General features: G+C 37.5%; 1 protein-coding gene across 2 annotated transcripts in view; it reads right to left on the minus strand.

The window, feature by feature from the left end:
- Nucleotides 1–11,257: 11,257 nt before the first annotated feature.
- The window catches only part of PARP8 (poly(ADP-ribose) polymerase family member 8), a 110,421-nt gene continuing 100,838 nt past the window's right edge, over nt 11,258–20,840 (minus strand). For both annotated transcript variants that reach the window (XM_041424572.1, XM_041424571.1), the window contains 8 exons: nt 20,729–20,777; nt 19,910–20,022; nt 19,667–19,739; nt 18,620–18,689; nt 16,605–16,681; nt 15,570–15,639; nt 12,169–12,253; nt 11,258–11,538 (listed from right to left, as the gene is read on the minus strand). In XM_041424572.1, the coding sequence (XP_041280506.1) occupies nt 11,436–11,538; nt 12,169–12,253; nt 15,570–15,639; nt 16,605–16,681; nt 18,620–18,689; nt 19,667–19,739; nt 19,910–20,022; nt 20,729–20,777 (640 nt within the window). In that variant the 3' untranslated portion in view covers nt 11,258–11,435. The remainder of the gene's footprint in view (nt 11,539–12,168; nt 12,254–15,569; nt 15,640–16,604; nt 16,682–18,619; nt 18,690–19,666; nt 19,740–19,909; nt 20,023–20,728; nt 20,778–20,840) is intronic.

Here is a 20,840-nt window from a genome sequence, read left to right on the forward strand (position 1 = left end):
TCCTTTTAAGTCTCCTACAGGTACTTGAAAACTGCAGTGAGGTCTCCCTAGACCCTTCTCTTTTCCAGACAGAAGAGCCCCAGGCTCTCTTGGCCTGTCCTCATGGGAGGGGTACTCTGACCCTCTGATACTTTTTGTGGCAACAATAGAGTATAGCTCCAAGACAACATTTATGCAAATGCTTAACACGTGAGCACAGAACTAAGTGTTTTCTTGAGCAAGAATATGCGCTGTACTGTGAGCTGCTGGAGCCGCTGGAGCTGACTTAAAAAAAAAAAAAAGGTTTTGTTTGAACCTCTATGAGACAAGTAAAATGCATTTGGGCTAGCTGGAGAACGTGGAGGAGGCCATGTCTCTGGTGTAACTGAAGATAGCACTCAGTTCAGAGGGAATTTGTAGGAATGGATAAATTTTAAGGCACACTGCCGGTACACCCTGCAGAAGGCAAACTCTGCCCACCAAGAAACACTGGAAAGGTATTTCATACCAGCAGCTTGATCTAGTATGGACACTGAAGGAACAATGCTGTAAGCAAAATTGCTTCCTCAGTTAAGCAGCCCTCAGTTGATTGACCCAACATCCTTACCTAAAGAAATAAAATCAAATTAAAGATACAGAGGTGAGCTCAAATCACAAGAGAAAGAAGAATAAATTTCACTCAATGCTGAAAGAGCTCTATGAAACAAAAACCCCAAGCCCAACATTCCTCTTCAAAATATCTAACTACTATAGCCTGATTTTCATCAAGTGATCACATTATGTTGATTAATCACTGCAGGAAATGAGTACCTCAATTCAGGTTTTATGCAGACCAGCAAGAGGGTGCAAGGAAGTCTGCATTGTATATTGCTACTATACCTTTCAAGTTTTTATGACCCTCAAGAGGAAGGAGGCATTCATAATGTGGGGGGAAAATAAAAATCATAGAGAGCACCATAAATCTAAGGGACTAAGTTGTGGAAATCACATCCTTAAACTGACATAGCTGTGATTAACCGGCAATGGCTTTTACAGTTAGAAAAGTTTTTTGATATAGTTATTTGCCCAGAGAAAGTTTCTGGTGGGGAGGAAGAAAAAAAAAAAAAAAAAAAGAGCAAGTACAAGAATTTAATCAAATCCTTGTTTTGGGGCTGGTAGGATGGTGGGATGGAATATATTGAACAACAAGCCTTGCACCTCAGAAGCTTTGTTCTGAATCTGTTCTGATCAGAGTGAATTAGTTTTCCAGTAGATGTTTGCTCACATTTTTTCATAAAACCTCCCACTGGATTCAGTAGTCTCTGTTTAGCAGAGCACTGAAATAAATAGTTGTTCAGAACTGAGTTCTACTTGCTCAGCTTTCTTAGCAAGTCTAGACAACCTCTGTGTATATAAAACAATGGTGCTCACTTTCTTGTATTCAAAGACCTACTTGGCAATCAAAATTAAAAAGGATACAAGCATGTGTGTATCTATATCTATATCTATATATTTAGTCAGAGAAAATCTAAGTCTACTGTTGTGGATACTGAAGTGTATGTAGAGGACTGAATGCTGTGGAATCACTTTCACTTACTCATAAGGTAGGAATAATGCTACAAATCAAAACAATAGTATCCTTTATCCATTTTGCATTTGCTTTTGTCACAGTCAACTGTACAAAGTGAAAAGCAAGAACAGTAGTGACCAAAGAAATGTAACCTTCCACCAAGGAACACCTTTGTCACTTCAGAGCAAAGGTCTTGATCCAGACAAACAAACAGATCAAGTCTGACCAGGATGGCTGTGCCTATACAAGCACAATTAATAGGTCCAAGAACAATGATGGGCATGAAAGGAAACTGTTCAACTCACAAAACTGCTAGAGTGACCTCTTGCACTATTTTACCCTACATGAACCCACACACAATTTACAGTCAGCAGGGACCATGAACCACATCTTTATTGTACCTTTGTTTCTTTCTTTGCATTCATGCATAGTAGAGTTGGCAGGAATATATATGAATAGAGATTCACAGAGCAGATAATGTAAAGGAACAGTTTACACAAAGTAACATAATTTACAGACAACAGAATTTTATAAGAATAGTCAGAATTTTTAGCTTTATCCAATGGGTCAATGATACCCTAAAAGCCAAAATCAAAATCAGTCCTCATTGGGACCAATTCATAAATTGTTGCACTACACCAGGAATCTGCTGCCCAGGCCACTGAGACACCACTTACAAAGACAAAAGTAAAATTGTCATAATAAATCTCATGCACACATACCATCAAGTCTTTCAATCCCCTTAAGAAAAGATTTGTTCAAGTAAAATCTCAAGACTTGAGGTTTACAAACATTAAAAAAAATCTCCATGGAAAGGAAGCAAATGCCTATGGTAGCTTATTGATGTAAAAACCCATTTCAAACCAATCTATGGAAATTGTTCAAGCAGATTAATTTAGGAGACCAGTAACACTCTTTAAAGTAATTAAGATCCCAGTAAGCTTTCCTCATAAAAACATGGGAAAAGAAGAATCTGTGAAGGAAAGACCAGCAATTCAATTTGAACCCTATATAAAGACAGAGCCAGAAGTACAGGTAGGGAGTATTTTGAACTTCCACTGCCAAATTTGTTTAGATGAAAGAAAATTATGACAGGAAATAGTATTATAAAACTCTTTAGCTTTTAACAGCATCCTTTTTGGCATACCTATCTGGCCACACATTTTTGTTTTCATGTGTAAGTTAATGGTTTGTACACATGCTATTCGTATTGAAGGACTGTAATTTCAATATTTTTTTACTATTCATGGCTGCATACTTTTGCATTTTAACTGAAATATACTCAGTATTGTGCTTTAATGCTCATATATGCTGCTTTTCTAAAGGCTAGCTCTGTGAGCCATACAAGCAACAGGAAAGAGATCTTCAATGAATCAGAAATTCAGCTTACATAGATATACAAAATATGAAGTCATTGAACAACATAACAAACAGTAAAATCATCTCCCCAGCAACTCCTCTAATTTTTTAAACTTTCTGGTAGTGGAAGAGACCACTGGAGACTTAAAAAAAAGAGATCTTAACAAAAAATATGAATCAACTCTTAGAGAGACAGAAGTGCCACCTCTCAGGTTTAGCAAGGTGGTTAGCAACCACCCAAAAACCTTTTTAACCAGGGCATAAAATGAAGAGATGCAGCTGAAAAGAAAAAGCTGCAAAGTTTCAAAACATAAAGTATCAGCAGGAATCTGAAATGAGACTGGTGCTAGAAGATCTTGGGATTTTTGATACTCATGTACTACTGATTAGAATGGTAAGCATGAAACCAAAGTTTATGTAAGACAATAAAAAGCCAAAGGTGGAATAATACAATTTCACACATACGAAATACCGCATGAACTACAACATGCCAGCTACATGATAACATATACAGAGGAGGAGTGACTGAATTCCCCACAGCCTCTAGCAAAACATGTCTTTGACAAGAAGTCAGCAAGTCAAATCTACCAAAACCTATCATATTAGGGTAGTTAAAACCTGTTTGTAATACACTGCATTTGTCAGAAGTGTTGTAAACAGTGAAATTGTGATCCTTAGTTTTGAGTCAAAAGTTATGTTTGAACTTATGTTCCTACAAATATAAGCAAAATTTTAAATATATAGTTACAAAATTTTCATCTACATGCATTCAAATTACATTTATACCTATTCCAATTAGTTTAGCTTCTGACTCCTCTCATCTTTAAAACTCTTCATACTGAATAAACCTTGGTAGATGTTTGTGAACAGAAATGCACCCAAACTCCAAGCTATTGTCTAAGAGAGATGGAAAGATCAGGATAGATTAAGGGTTTTTATTAAACAATGAGCAAAATTGTTTTTTCAGCAGCTCATGGGAAGAACAGTCTGATCAGACTTGAAAACCAGCAAGGACAGTATCAGCCACCTATTCCCTTTCTGGAATATGTTACCTGTACAGACTCCATTAGAATATATATAAAATGTATGACCAGCACCAAGGAACTATCAGCTAATTGAGACATTCCTCCTTCTGCCTGAGATCTCTAAGATTAAAGTTGCTAACTAGTGCTGTAAGTAAACCTGCTACATGCAAGTACAGTGGGGAAACTGCTCCAGACATGCTACTAGACTGAACTATCCAGCTACAGGACAGCAGGTTGAAGAAAACTACTCTTTTTTTTTTCTCCTTCTCATTTCTCCCAAACAATGGAAAGCTTTCTCTTTAAAAATTATGAATTAGAATTGTTTTGCTGATGATAAGCTCTGGCTTTTGTTGAGCAAACCATAAGCCAGGAGTTCCTGTATTTTGCTCTAGACACAATCCCTGGAGACTTGTGCTGTTCTTGCTTCTGCAGTCGTCACTGTTCCTGCTGCTAGTGTAATTCCCACAGCTTCAGCATCTCGCAAAATGCCAGTTTTCTGGAACTGGCTGGAATCCAATTGCTGACGCCTTGCACATGGGTTTGCTACAAACAGTGCTGATGCTAAAAGGATCTTATGCCCTGTTCAGAGGCTTCAATTTCTGTGTGTTGAATTACACTTCTCTCCCCTAACTGTGAATGGAAGATGTTTGCAACGTTTAAGAAAACCACCCAGAGGGATCGATAATGTTGTATAATGAAAATGCCAATTGAATATTTTTTACAAGTGCTGTTCCTTTTTCTCATCTGTTTTGATACTAGGTTTTTGCAAGGCACTGAGCCCTTTGCTACATTTCTTAAGTTTTCTTCTCTTAAAGTGTTTGCACTGCGGTGAGAGCTGGGGCACAGCAAAGTTGTGGCCCTCAGCTACTACTGGCTTCCTTCATTTGATGCAGCTCTATTTAAGTTGCCTTACAATATTTCAGGACAAATCCCTCTTGGAGGGGGCCAAGGCTGTGACCCCTGTGCAAAATTACTTGCTCCAATCTGCACTGCACACTAATTCCAAAAAAGGAGAAGTTGGTCAAGTGCGCAAACACAGCTTACTATGTCCTTTTTTGCAATGGTGGTATTTTCTTAGAAGATACTCTGCTCTTCCTCCTCTTAAAAATGCAATGTGTGCATTTGAAAGTAGCTCTTATCCACTGCAATAATTTTTTTACTGCTGTCAATTACTGTTTGGATTACTAATCTCTTGGGTCCCACATGGAACTGCTCAACAGGTGAATACAATGTACCAAGGACCTCAGTAGAAAACTTAATATTGGTGCACATTGAGAGAACTTGTGATGTAGCCACTTGGAAATGAAGTAAGTTAAACCAAAGCAAATATAAATTCTGTCCCTTCTGCTCTCTGTGGGTACCAATTCTAGAGAGGTCTGAGACTTCCCCACTGATTCAGCTTTTCTGTTGTGAGTTTGGAAGTTACTGCTTCCAAATTCAAGATCCCCAAAATTTAGAATATCTCTTCCACTAGAGAATTCAAGCTCCAGCCTCTACACTTAAATCGAAGGCAAATTATCAGTCATTTAGAGTAGCAATGATGTATCTTTTTGTCTCTCTGACAGTCATATTTGTGTAATATGCTTCACAGCAGTCAAAATAATAGTAAGTACCACTTTGACTCTTTCAATCAAAAATCTGCAATCACACAATAAGAAATTTAACAAACAAAAGGTAAAACTTTCAAAAGTTTCAAGCTACATCCACCCATATAATTAAAATGAGCTCACAGGCAGTGAAAAAAACCAGTACGCTCACTGAATTAATAACCAGTCCCACGAACATCTGCATATTTTATGAGTTGCAGATGTGTATTTATACTTTAAACATAGCCACATTAAAGTATGACACAGTTTGTCATATATTTGCTGTGTTTTCATGACAAAAACAGCTATACGGAAAAACCAGAGAACTTCTTTAAAAGCAATTATAGAAAGCATCTTGAGACATCTTTATGCATTTTATGATACTGTACATGCAAAATAATGCTTTTATTATAGTTGGGTAACCCATTCAGATAAACACAGCAAGAAAAGCTGTTTTTACTGTTCATCTAAATGTTTTTAAAAAGATCACTGCAAAAAAATTTTACTTCAAAAACATGTGTAAACGCATGGCATAACTTTTAGATGTCATTGAGATTAGCAAAAGTCAAGAAACTGCTTCAGATGCAGTTTAATTCTTAGATGGCTGTTTTAACTTTGAACAGAGTTCTCAAAATAGTGCCCAAATGCCCAGTGCTTGTTGAACAAATTCTGATTTATTGAAGGTAAACATTTACATTGGCTACAATGCTATAGCTGTTACAAAGCTGAATAAAAGAGGCTTAAATAGCAATAGAAAGCAAGTGCAGTAAAAAGTGAATAGAGAAAATATTTGGCCTTAGTGATCTTCTGGCAGTATTTACATTATCTCCATTTTGTTAAATATTTGAGTAACTCTAAGGCACCATAGGCTAAATAGCAGGCTGCAGTATGATTTTGTGCACAGAATTTAATAAATTTATTTGGAGAAAAAAAGGCTATGGAGTTAAAAGAAACACTGGCATATTTTATGTTTACATAAAAGAGTGGCTGTTTGTTAAAGTTAAAAGATACAATATATACTGGGTAAGTTAAAAAATTATTTTTAGAACATCAAATTAAATGTCTATGTATAAGGAATATTTTTTACTGACTTTTTGATAAATGATCAATGAAATCTTCTCAACAGGTTTTTAACACAGTAGATATATTCATCTAAAAACTAGTATTTTTTTCCTTTACAAAAGCCTTATGCCTAGTACATATACAAAATCCCAACGCAAAGTGTAATGGGCAGTAATTTACATCCTAGCTATTCTGTGTCAGACTGAAACTTAGCAGGAGCATGCAATCAAAATGCTATAGAACAGCAGTTCAAGATGTCTTATTCCTTTGGCTCTTGTCAGTGGCTGTTGCTGCAGCTGGTGAGCAGTACAACACTGACATGCCAGGACAGACAGAGGAGGTCAGTGCTTTCAGACCTGTTTCCAAACACAAATCGGGAAATTCAAACTCCTGGCGACATCCTTGTGCATTTCACACAGAACAGCGCACACAGAATGACGCTCTGCTTGGAGCAAACTTTCCCATTTTTATTTATCCCCTTTTATTTATCCCCTTTTATTTATCCCCTTCTGAAGCACATGTCACATCACTCCTGAGTGGAATTTATTTAAGGAATAAATTCATCTGACTGGACTCAAGATACTTTATGAACCACTTCAGGTGCTTCACAGAATTGTAACTGCTCTACAAGAAACAGACCTTCCTTCGTTTACTCAACAGGCTCCTCCTTCACCTTGAGGTGTTGTTTATAATGAAGAAATTGCACAGACACCAGATTAACACCTGAATTTAGCAAATACAACACCATAGGATGCTGTGTGCCACAGGAGAGAAGAGAATGGGTGGCCAGGGCCTTTCCAGCTGCAGCAGCACTGCCAGCAGAGGCTGCATGTGGTGAGTCATGGCTCATATTCTTCATATCTCACTTTCCAAAAGCCAAGAAAAAAAATCTGTCTAAATTATTATAATTCTTAAATAACCAGATACTACTTTTACATTTGCTTAGGATTTGGGTTTTTTTAGTATCTCCTTCTTAACTGTGAATCTCTTAATTCACTTGTTCCCTTTTGGCTTTTTTTTTCTACTTTGAATTTATCCTTGTAGGAATTTAGCTAATTGTTTTCACAGTAGTAAGTGATTTATAAGCAAAGTTTAATTGATCTGTGCATGATGTCTTAATCTGGAGTGACTTTATATTTTATTAACAAAGGGACAATCTTAGCATAATTCATCAGATGCATTTTTAGTACCAACAGCTATAATGTTAAAATAATTCAGCTTCATTAAGAGTTTTTTCAAGGGCTGTAGAGGAAAAAATTTAAACCTAAAAAATTCCAGTGTCATTAACTAGTTCCTGTAAAACACTAACCACACTATTACACAACCTGGCCACTTTATGGTAAGTAATAGGAAGCCAAAGATTTGGTTATCAAAACAGTGTAGCACTGTTCAAGACAACAGGGCCATGCTGATTCATATCATAGAAGAAGATACCTCAAATTGCTTAATTCAGCCCTTGAATGTTAAATACTTGCCTGAATCTCAAGGAAGATTTAAAAGCATCTTTCTGGACTACTTTCACAATGTTTGAGATACTCAGCAGTATAAATATGCCAATTCATAATTAGGGTGCAATGTTAAAGGACTAACACAATTTTTTTGTCAAACCTTTCCACCGTGAGGAGGACTTGTATTTTGTAGTAGGATGTAGCAAGAAGTTAGAAAGTTATTTACCAAAAACTCCCTTGGTTGCTCCATACTGGTTATGGCAACAGCAATGACTTAATGGAAATTTCTATCAAGAGAGATGGCAGAGCCTGGGGCTCTACTTGCTTTGATTAAAAGCCAGCTTTGAAAAGCCTGTCTCTTTTACAGCAGGAGTTACAAAGACTGGTCCATCACTAATATACGAGCATGATGGTAACAGAGGAAGGAAAATGCAAGGGCTCTGGGCATAATACAGGGTCTTGCTCAAAAGACCCTGGGATTTTTATTTTTCATCCCCTGGAATCCATGTTAATGTAGAGTTATTTGGAAGCGTTTGGCTACATTCAACTGCCACCTTTGCATAAAACCCCAAAGGACAAATCCTTTAAATCTTATCCTCAGGCTTTTTCATTCCAGTTCTTGATGATAAAAGTCTGTCAGCTTTGATGTTTCCCATATAAGGAGTAACAGATGTCAAATGAACATCCCTCCTTCCCCTCATCTTTTGAAAATAATGAGAAGTAATACTTTGTTAAATGATCTGATGATTCAAATTCCCCTGCAAATAATACAAAGCCTTGGAAGTTTCTTATTAATATACTGGCTAAAGAAAAATGTGACTGAGTTTCTGGCCAAAGAATTTTGTTCTAGCTGAATTGCTGTTCATGTGTGACACCAGGCTCATGTCTCTGCACTGTAGCCTAGTGACAGCTTTTCAGGTGGCCCTGTTGCGCCAAGCATGGTGCTGCCCCACACTGTCACGGGCTGCGTATCCCCATGCTGCAGCTTGGTTCTGCAGTCCCTTTTCCTGCCATGCACGTGGGACCTGAACTGCTAATGCTGTCTTGTCCCTTCAGAACTACCTTTCTCCCTGAAAGGTTTTGCACTCTTCCACTGGTTTGTAACCCCTGTGCTTGCCACATTCTACCTTTTGTTCACCATCCTTCTCCCCGCCTTAAGTCAGTCACTGCAGTGCTCCCTGAGACAGGCACAACAGCAAGGCCTCCATACAAGCTGGGAGTCCTGCTTTCCTCCACATTGTCCCTTACTGTGGCTCATCCATTTAAAACAAACCTCTGAGCAGTCTTAAAATTCAGCAGCGATGTATTTTTCTCTTCCCTTTCCTGGGGTTGTACTTACGATGGCACCATGCATGACCAGTATCACAACCCCATAATGCAAACAGAGGTCAGCTCATTAGCTAAATTTCAGATTCCTTTCTTCAAGGGTTTAATTTCTGACCCTACTACAAGCTTGAGAGGATAGGGAAGATGACTGTTTATTTGGCTTCTCCAGTTCACTCATGGTCATCTCTCTTTTCTCCTGGTTTCTTTTGGAAGAGGCATCCCAGAGTGGGGGACTATCACCCCAGCAAATAATCACAGATCATCTTTGTGGACTTGCTTCCCAGTTTTCTTTTTTTAGGCAAAACAGAGTGATTCAGACACTATTGGCAGGACCATTACAGCGATGGTCATGCCAGGTTTCAGTTCCACTTCTGAATTGTGTTGACTTTTTGCAGTCACACAACCTATGACAGACTTTATGTAGACAGACAAATTTCAGAAAACCTCTTTGTTTCAAGAAGTTTACCTCTGTCCCAACATGAAAGACAACAATTACAGTGCTTCTCTAATTTAGAGGTCCACCAAATGAGGGTGCAAGTCAATAGAACTAACAGCAAAATGGGGATATGTAAACAGAATTTGCTTTACAAGTCTGGATACGAACGCAGAAAAATTAACACTACAGCAAATAAGTGTAGAATGCTAAAATACATCCCAGGTATATGCTCCTAGGCCAAATACTACTATTAACTTGTAGGGCACTTCAACTGCAGCAAGTAATACAGGAGTGTAGCATGAACTAGAAAGAAGAAATCATCCATTACAGCATATCTAATTCAGTTCTGTTTAAAAGAAACAAACACACCTGTGCTCTGTTGTGCTGTTATTTGGTGCTTTAGTATCTTTATTATGAAAGTAACATAAGAGAGGTTTCAGTCCATTTTTGCTTTCTGAGGTGGCTTGTAGTAGTTGCACAGATGGGTAAGTTCAATTGCTTTCCATATTGAAGGGTCTGATTGATGCTTCAGGATAGCCACCATGAGGACTGCCAAGGGCATTCATGAGGGCACAGGGTATGCTTTTTGTCTTGGAGACTGGACCCTTCTCTATCTGTGTTGCCATCCTATTCACTTGGAAAAAACAATGGTTAATTTAAAAGACAGAGATATTTAAAATCATTTCTTATAGCTTAGAAATTAACTAATAAAACCATTTTGCCAAGACAAAATCAGTAGAATTTTGCATTTGTATATATTTTCTGATGCACCAACAATCAACGCAACCATGTAAAAGCCTTAACTCAGCACATACTTTAAAGTGGATAAATTTCATCACAGAGCAATTTCACTGAAGATGCAAACATTAAAAAACCTTGTTGATCTAATGAAATTGTAAAATCTAGTATATAAACCCAAAAATTCTAAAAAGGAAATTAACAGCTTTAAGTTTTCCAGGTGTTTCCTAGGCTTGTATAATTAAAAAATGCAACTGAACTGCTTAATGGGTAAGACACTGTTCCAGAGAAGATAAAGAAAACTGAACATATACCATCACATTCATTTTGCCTTGTTGCACCCAGTAAATAAAAAATGCATTGTTGTTTTCAACTTTGAGTCTAAATCCTAACTGCATTTGAGTAAAATAAAAAGAATCAAGGACAGCTGCAGGTAACCAATCTCTTCAATTTTACATATTCCAGACAACCTTTTATTGTGTTTTAATACGAGAATATTTTACTTATTGCAAAGTATCCTGCATAATACAGGTGCTCCGCTATAAAATCTTCTCTCTTACTTGTAATTCAGACTTTCTAAATTTAAAATACCAGTATACAGTACTAAAACTTCCAACTGAAGTTTAGTATAAAAATATCAGCACAAAAGTCCTTTTTAATGTCTGTTTATCATGAGCAACCCAAATGCCTATTTAATTATTAATTGTTTTAGTATAATAATAGACTTTGCACCCCTACAGTTGCTAATTGATACCATCTCAGGTATTTTGATGAGATACGAAATACTAAGTAAGAAAACAGTAAGTATTCAAATGGTTAATTTGCTTAGTGTAGTAATAATAAATTAGTTTTTTGCATCTTCTTCAGTTCAAAATCCAGCTTTGAGACTGAGGAAGGCTTCACATCAATTAAATAAGAGTGGTCCTTTTAACCAGTAGCAGTTTGATTGCCAATGACTCGAAGAATCTCTTTATGAATGTTTGGTTCCTGTGTATTTATACTTGTATCACCCACTTGACCATCTTCATAACTAAAAAAAAAAAGAAAAGGTACAAAAAATAATATAATATTAGTGTTTTATGAATCTACGTAAAAACATCAAAAAAATCTCGTTCTCTAAGTGCTTATTCCATATGTTCACTGTTTCTACTGAAGTGCTCTGCCGTGCTTCATCTTTATATGCAGATCCCAAACTCTGGAGAGTGGGAGGTGGTAAGGCTGCCATTGTCACTAAACCCCTGAGGCTGAATTAGCCACTAGGACCCAAAGGGGACAAGTATTAATTGAAAGGGGGAAATGCTCACAGCACAGACAGGAAGCCTTTAATGAATTCCTCAGCTTAAACACACACAGCCAAACAGAAATTATGCTTCACAATACATGGATGGACTTACTATAACATGAAGTAATGCCAGTGAATAGAAAAAATCAGGAAAACTCTATTCATTTGTATTAAAGACATTTACTAAAGCTTTGACAATAGCTTTTTTTTTTTTTATCCATACATTTCTAGCACAAGTAAGTAAAAGATAAAAAATGAAGGAATACTGAACCAAATGAGGAAGAAATGTCTTTCATCTACTTTAATTACAACTATTGGAGGGAATATAAAAAAAGGGTTTAGTATGAAGTTGAATGTTAAGAAAAGCTTTGTACTCACACAAAGAAAAATCTTGTACACACATGATCCGTGTTGGGAACTACCCATATCTCCCCATGTTTGTGCAGGTCAGGTGAGGTTATCACTATCAGAGAAAGAACAAATTTCATAGTGATGAAAACATGCCTAGAAAACTCTGCTCTAAAAGATTTTGGATTTTATATATTTTAAATTGTCTTTTGGGAATGTTCAGCTTTCCTCTACATGTCTGTGCTGCAGTGCAGATTTTGAGCTGGCTGCTAGTAAAATAAGGAAACTTTCTTGTTTCCAAAATATACTTTTCTGAAAACAGAGATGTTTGATGTATGGGAGCAAGTTGTTAAATTGAATGAACGTTTAAAAATGCACTTATAAAAACCTGAATTTAAAGAGGGTCTGAAACAACTAATCAGCACTTGGAACAGATATTTGTGTTTAGTGTTTTGGCTGATCTGAAACCAAGATGCTTAAGACAAAGCCTGAAACTGCTATACATGGGATGTGCATTACTACAAAATATTTAAAACAAGTAGCAATTATGACTCAAGAGATTCCAAAAGCTTGCCAAAACTTGTTCTATGTATTTGACAATAGGTTGTTTACTAGCAGAATGAGGATAGCACAGGAGAGAAAGCTTTTTATTGCTAACTAGGAGCTATACCATCAATCCACATTTGAAGATATCTAAATGCACTTGAAGAGCATCCTTCTGGACAAGATTTTTAGCTGTGGGATGAGCAGGTTCATGGAGTGATGGGTGAAGAACTGGCTGAGGGTCTGAGCTCAAAGGGCTGTAGTGAATGGGGCAACATCTGGTTGGTGACTCAGGGCTCCATTCCAGAGCCAGTTCTGTTCTGTGTATTTATCCACCATCTGCATGCAGTAGGGGAGTGCACCAGTAGCAGGTTTGCTGATGATCCAGACTGGGAGGTGCTGTGGATTCTTTTGAGGGACAAGAGGCTTTGCAGAGGGATGCAGATAGATTGGAGCACCGAGCAATCTTAAATGGGGTGAAATTTGTCAAGTCCAAATGGTGGATTCTGTGCCTGGGAAGGAGTAACAGCGGGCACAGGGGTGAAGTGGGAGAGGGGTGACTCAGGGTGGGTCAGCAGCGGCCGGGCAGCCCCGAGGACAAAGCCCAGCCCAGAGCCCCGAGCCCGGCACAGCTGGCCCAGGGAGGGGATGGTCCCGCTGGGCTCAGCCTCGGGGCCGCCTCACCTGGGGCCTGCTGGGCCCTGCCGCTGGAGAGGGATGGAAAGGTCCTTCCGTGCATCCTGAGGGGGGAAACAGCTGGTGGGAGGGCTGGAAAACATGTCCTGGACACTAATGGAGGGGTTTGGCTTGTCTGGTTTGGAGAAAAGGAGGCTGAGGGGTGACCTCACCACTCTGCAGCTCCCTGAGGAGGGGAAGGGCACAGGGAGGTGCTGAGCACCTCTCCCTGGCATGCAGTGACAGGGTGTGTGGGAATGACTCAAAGTTGTGCTGGAGGAGGTTTAGACTGGACATTTCAAAGCATTTCTTTACTGAGAGGGTGGAATGCCAGGTTGGACTGGCGTAATTTTCTTCCCAGCGACTGGCAGGGGGCAGTTTTTGGATTTGTGCTTAACACAGCGTGTTGATAATATAGAGATGCTTTTGTTATTGCTGAGCAGGGCTTACACAGAGCCAGACAAGGCCTTCTGTGATTCTCATACTGCCACAGTCCAAGAAAGCCGGGGATTCATGGGAGGCTGGGAGGAGACACAGCTGGGACAGGTGACCCAAACTGACCAAAGGGATATTCCAGACCATGTGACATCATGCTCAGCATACAAAGTGAAAGAAGAAGGAAGGAAAGAGGAGCAATGGTGTTGGTCTTCCCAAGTAACCTCTACATGTGATGGTGCCGGGCTCTCCTGGAGATAGCTGAACAGCTCTGTTGGAAGCAGTGAATTAATTTCTTGTTTTGCTTTGCTTGCGTGCAGGGCTTTTGCTTTCCCTATTAACCTGTCTTTACCTCAGCCCATGACCTTTCGGGCTTCTACCCTTTGGACTCTCTCCCCAGCCCTCCTGGGGGAAAGTGAGTGAGTGGCTGTGTGGGGCTTGGATGCTGGCTGGGGTTGAACTGTAATAGCTGGTTAAATTCTGTCTTGCTACAGAGCGGTTGGTGTGCCCAACCTGTCAGTGTTTAAGAGACATTTAAACAATGATCCTAATGACATGCCTTAACAATCGTGCAGCCCTGAATTGGTCAGGATTGGACTTGAGTGACAGTTGTCAGGCACTGAAGTAGCCTGGTTTATTTTATTCTAACACTAACGTAACTGCATGCATGTTCAATTTTGATACTATTTCTTTCATGAGTATCAATTTTTAACAAACATTTCTTGCAATTAATTTTGCATAAAATCTTTATTAATCATGTCCCCTAAACCACCTTCTTACACAGAGAAATTAATATGAAAACTGTAAAATGTATTTTACCAAATATTTAAAATTCACTCTTATAAAATTGGTAATTCGTTAATAAGTACAAGAAAAGAAGAACATGGATGAAAAAGTCCTTGTGAAAGATGTAATTTACATTTAAAAATTCAGGCATTAAAGGCCAAATAATTAATATGGTTCCTTATGAAGTTTTAGAACTAAAATTCTGTATTTTTCTGTAAAGATCAAATTGCATTTTCATGTTGACTGACACACCTGTACTTCTGTAGAGCTGAAAGATTCTGTTTTGAAATACTGCATTTTCCACATTCTGTCTTAGTTTTCATTTTTAAAACAAACAAATGCTCCAAATGATGGCCAAATTGGGTAAATATAACTTCTAAGATTAGCTCCTAAATACAGGTGCACTTCTTACTCAAATGTCACAATTTGTTCTTAAAATCTGCTGAGGTTTCACTAGTTATTAATAGACTAGCCAATTCTTTCAAGAATGACTCTACTCAAGTATTATATTTTAACTTCCCAAAATTTCTGAAGCAAATAAAGAGAACATACTGGTTGCTAGATGATCAGTATGCCTGTTTGAACAGTGAAAAATTATTTGGAAATTCTATACGAAAGGTGGTTTTTTTCTGACTTTTATGTGTTTAAAGCATTTGTCAAGAGCTTCCAAGAAGTCAGTGCTTCAAATAAAGGACATGGCTTTAGTTTTCTTGATGGTTTAGGAAGAGGATCACATTTGAAACACAGACCAGATGATTAGTCACTATATGCATATGATATTCCATGACAATTCAGCATCTGCTACAGGTTCTGTTCAAAGAGGGGAAATGCTCTTATTGAAGCGTAAAGGTCAGCTGTTGAGCAAACACTTCTACACCTACCAGTATTTTCTTACCTAAACAACCAACTAAAGCTTCCACTGATTTGCACCCTGTAACCTGTGCATCGTGTGGCCATGACTAAAACAAACTTCACAAGGGCTTTCAGCTTACCTTCACATAAGGCTATGCATTTTAAGTTACGGCTTTGCAAAAATTGTGACTGCTGTCCTTTCTTCTGTGACTGAGATGTAAAAAAGTGAGAAAATAGAATTAGTGCAGTAAAACAAACAGAGACAAAAAGCAACAAAGGAGACAGCTGCAATTTTCAGTGATTTATTAATAAACAAAGGTAGAGGCAGTCTTTCTAAAAGGTCTCTATTTTATTTCTAAATGTAATAGAATTTATGAAAAAAAACCCCTATTATTTATTTGCACTCTAGTGGGAAAGATTTGAACTCCTTTATCCAGAAAAATAATATCAAAAAGTGCCTAATTATCACAAAATTAAAAATGTTATCAGAAATATCAGTTCTATTGATAAACAAATTGATATCAGAAAAAAAAAAAAAGGAAAAGAAAGGTAAATTTAGTCACTAATTCTTTGGTCACTACCCTGATATTTTATTTGCCTTCCTACTTTCAAGAGCTTCTACTGGGGCATGCCAATCTACCTTCAAAGCCAGATTATTCTGAAATTTCTATGTGCTAATCATGGAGACGGATATAAGCTAGTTTCTTGAAATTTAGCCCGATTCACAGATGCTGTGAATTTGCTTTAGATACAGCAGAATTGTAATGGTTCAACATGCAGGATTTGTGAGAAACAATAAATTACTTGCTACAAATTAAATGCTGCTCATTTCCCAGCAATAACCATTCTCAATTTCTTTTGCATCATTATTCTGGAAGTCTAAAACTCAGAAGACCAGGGGTTGCTAGGGGCCATAACGCAACCTGTATTTCATCTTCATTTTCTTCCTCAATTCTTCTGCTTGGAAAAGAACAGCACAAGGTCTGCAATATGCTCTGTAAACTTTTACTAGAGCAGTTGGACTGTATTGGATATTTGCAGTCTCTGAAGTTGTTGATTTCATTCAATGCAATAACATTGGTAAGTTGCACAAAGGAAATATTACCTCTCTTTCAGCTACTGAGTTTCCAATAATAAATCCCACAAATCTTCCAGAGATGGTTCATGTACCGTACCTGTGATGTATTACTGCTCTTACTGCCTGAAGCTGGTTCATCTTTAGCTGACACCTTCTGCTGCTTCTTGTTCATCCCTAGGAATATTAAAATCATGTAAGATACCCTGCCCTATAAATACCATAAAAAGCAGAGTTAAGTGTGAGAATGGAAGAGGTAGCACAGTAAGAATCACAGTCTTTTGCATGGCACTCAAAAAGCTGGTAAACTGTCATAGAATATCACAATATAAATCCTGTAAATTACAGATACCTCTGCCTCTATTGCAAAGATTTTAGCAAAGTCAAGTAGGTGCAAAAGCAGATAAACCTGAGGCTAAACGCCATTAAATTCAGATCAGGAATATTCTCATGTGGTGGCTTAACAGGGTTGTAGATCAGCATGTCCTCAGTCCACTTGACCCTATTCAGGCTGAAATAAAAGTCTGATTTATTGTGAGTGGGAAGGCAAAAATCACAAGAGAAAGAACTCTATATATTCATCTTCAGCACTTCACGGAATTTTATTGAAAGTCTAATTAATATGTATAAGTAGGCAATTTAAGTTTTGAAATCTACCTTGGTTTGGTCTCCTGAGGTACACATAAAATATTAAATTATTTGTCAGTCACATTTGATCCAATTCTGTCTCAGAAACTGAAACATCTACATTTGCGCCTTAGATTTCATTCATATCCCTCATGTTGGTTTATATAAAATTCCTGTTTTGCATGATACTATGGGCTTGAGTTTCCAGCATCCTGTATTTCACAGAATCATGGAATAGTTTGGGTTGGAGGGGACCTGAAAGATCATCACGTTCCAAGCCCTCTGCCATGGGTAAGGACACCTTCCGCTAGACCTGGTTGCTCTGAGCCCAATCTAACCCGGCCTTGAACACTTCCATTATTTGGCACTTTGCAAATACAAGTGAATTATGGGAAAATTTAACTCTCTGAAGGAACAGAATGTGTAGGACTCCTTCATGGTTTTTATTGGCAAAATTTGGAACAAAAGCCTCCTTTCTGGAGGAGACAGGATGGAAGGGGCCAAGACAGGCAGAGAGAGGAGCAATAGCACATTGAAGCTGACAAAGCAGTACTGTCCAAAAAGAAAGACATTTTGTTAGATAAGGATACTTCAACCAGCACATTTAGTGAGACCTAAGAAGTCTTCATACTCATGTAATCTCTGATAAACTAAAAGTGCATCTAGAGATAACTGCTGTTGAAGTTCCTCAAATAGTAGCTCAAAAAGTTTAGCTCCAAAAGGAGACCTAGAAACACTGAGTATCAGAAAGCCTAACTAAAACTCCCAGAATCATCTACATGCACATGAACATACATCAAACTATATACCTCCACTTTCATACTTAAAGAAGAAAGTCACCATATTTTAAAATCCCTTTAATTTCTCAATGTACAACTGTCCAACTGTCTTGTTTTTAATATGCTTTTGTTTATTATTTAATTTTTACATGGAAAACTCTGCACAACTCACTTTAGGATTCACTAGTGGGACAAGTTATGCTCCTTCTCAGGCTAAAATAAACACACTGAACTCTACTTTCTATGTAATCTTGATGTGGTGATACTTGGGAATACTCTTAAATATACAGTGTTGAACATGTCTACTGATCAATACTTGTTTTGTCAGATGAAGTCATAAAAGACCATGAACTCATAGGTAAAGTTAGATGGAACTTAAGCGGGTATTGACAAGAATCACAAAGTTGGATTACAGCTGAATCGTCAAGACCTACTACGTACAGCATTCAGTATTAGCTAATATTTACTTTAAGCACAGTTCAAGAATTCTAAGCACCTTGAAAAATAAGGACAGTGTTTAAAAAGGTAATTTTCTATTTTCTTACTATTTATATTTTAAAAAAATTTCTCTTTTTTTGAGTAAATTTAATCATGGCCAACAAAGATTAAATTGAATATAATGTTTTAAACAGCAAAGCTGTAAGAAGAAGCAGTAGAATAAGAAACACCCCTATATTTGTCCAGCTTTAGAGTGATTTATAAATACTACCTGAGTAACCAAATGATATGCTTGACAATGGACTAAGGTAGATTCCACTTCCAAACATTGCACCATGGAGCTGAAAAAGAGAAGAGTGATTATTTGGCAATAATTTGGTTACCTGGACAAAATAATAATAATTACAGGATTAGGTCATAGTGCATTTACCCACCCTACTAATTTATTTTGGGTAATTAACATTGCTCAAAAAAGCCTTTTAAAAAATCACACCCTGAGTATAAAACTAATATACATATATATATATATATATATAGGAGATATATATATATATATATATATATATATATATATATATATATATATATCTCCTGGAAATTATGTCCAAAAAAACAGATGCCCACACAAAATTTTACATAAAACTTATTATATAAAATTGTGGTTTCTGTTTTTGAATCTAATATTGCTATAGAGGATGTCTACAAGAGTGTTTCTGTACATGACCAAGTATGTCCTGGGATTCTCTTCCAAGGTACACGGACTTCAGCTCTGGGGAGAGCTGCCGAAACCACAATGCTAAAATACTCTGCATTAGAGCTCCCCAGTCCCTCTGTAGTGCCTGCTTTGCTCTGCAATAGTGATCTCCTGATGATTCAGTCTGAGAAGTTTGCACTAGATCCCTTCTAGCCAGCTTCATGCTTCCATTCCCAAAGAAATAAGAGAGGCAGAGAAAGTGCTGCAAGACCAGTTCCTGTAACTCTAGCATGTTTCTGGATCCTATGACATGGAGACATTTTAGGCAGCTCTTTCACTTGCAACTGCTTTTAAGCAGTACCGAGCAAAGCCTCCTAGAGGTGCTGCTCCACAACGTAAAACTGAAACTGATTCCCACAGAGAGATTTTCTAGATGTTTTAGCAGACACATTACTTCATATTAATTGCATCAGAAAAGTACTTTTCCCAGGAAACAAGATGGTAATTGAAATTATCCCTTCTTCTACCTATATGGCTACCAGAATGAAACCCTCTGAAAACTTGCCAAAGGTAGTATGTAACCATACATGCACAGGTTAGCTAAAATCTATTTTGTTTATTTACCTGCAGCCTCGTATTGGAAGCAACAACTAAGCCGTTCCTCAGGATGGAATGCCAATTTTCAATGTGTGAACCACTGAATAAAATGAAAAAGAAAGCGGTAAAATTCACAGTGTAAAATGCAAAAATTACATCACAAGTTCTTTAAAACAGTAGATTCACAGCTGCAAACCTTGAAATGCCAGAAGTAAAAAAAATAGCATGGCATTTCAATAACCTTTGGTTATTAGGATTATATGTACTCACTGAAATGCAAAGGTACTTCCGTAGAGATTTTTAGCAGCTCGGAAATTGGATTCTTTGGCTGGTGGACTGCTGAGAAGAAGGAACTGGTGGGGAGTGTGCATAAACTTCAGTTGCTGTAAAAAATAAAGAGTGTACATGTGAAGAAAAGTTCATTAATATGAAAGTATTGTAATTCTCTGATGGCAATCCTTAAGATACGCTTTTCCACACAATACATGACTGCATCTAAATAACTACATGAACTAAGTTGAAACTGGTCTCACTTCCACAGTTTCAAGCCGAAATCAAATAGTAAGCATGACTGTCAGTTTATGAAACATATCAAAGTTTTTGGAAAGTAGATTTCGATTTAAAATGGCTTCAGTAATTAAACTGAACAATTTCATCACAGTACTCTATCAGAGCTGACTTTGAATTAAGGTTATTTGGAAGACTGCATATTACTATGCCCTTAATCAGAAGTTACTTATATGTGGATCTCCTGAATACAGCATGGTTGTGTACACTGCTTTCTGTACAATTCTGCATCTAATATTCTATATGGTAACTAAAGAAAAAGTGATGTTTTTTTCACCTAATCCCAGACAATTACAACGTAGACATCTGAATCTGAGCTACTCACCTGTGAACATTATTCCCTTGACCTATTTCAGATATTCACGTTTCTAAAAATCATGACCTAAAACTGCCTTGTCTATTAAAGGAGTCCATGCAATCAGTTTGAATGCAGGCACCTATGTTTTGCTAGTAAACTCCCACCTAAAATGCCAATGCAAGCCATAAAAAAAATCAGCAAAGAATAAGAAAACACACACTTACTCTGTTCACCGGTAGCTTCACAATATGTGATCTATTACTAGAAATAACCCTAAAATGAGAAACAGATGTATTAGATGTAGGAACCAAACCAAACTTAAGAATGTGTTATGAA

Source organism: Onychostruthus taczanowskii, unplaced genomic scaffold (assembly GCF_017590055.1).
Source record: "Onychostruthus taczanowskii isolate IOZ18803 unplaced genomic scaffold, ASM1759005v1 scaffold83, whole genome shotgun sequence".
Classification (NCBI taxonomy): Eukaryota; Metazoa; Chordata; class Aves; order Passeriformes; family Passeridae; genus Onychostruthus; species Onychostruthus taczanowskii.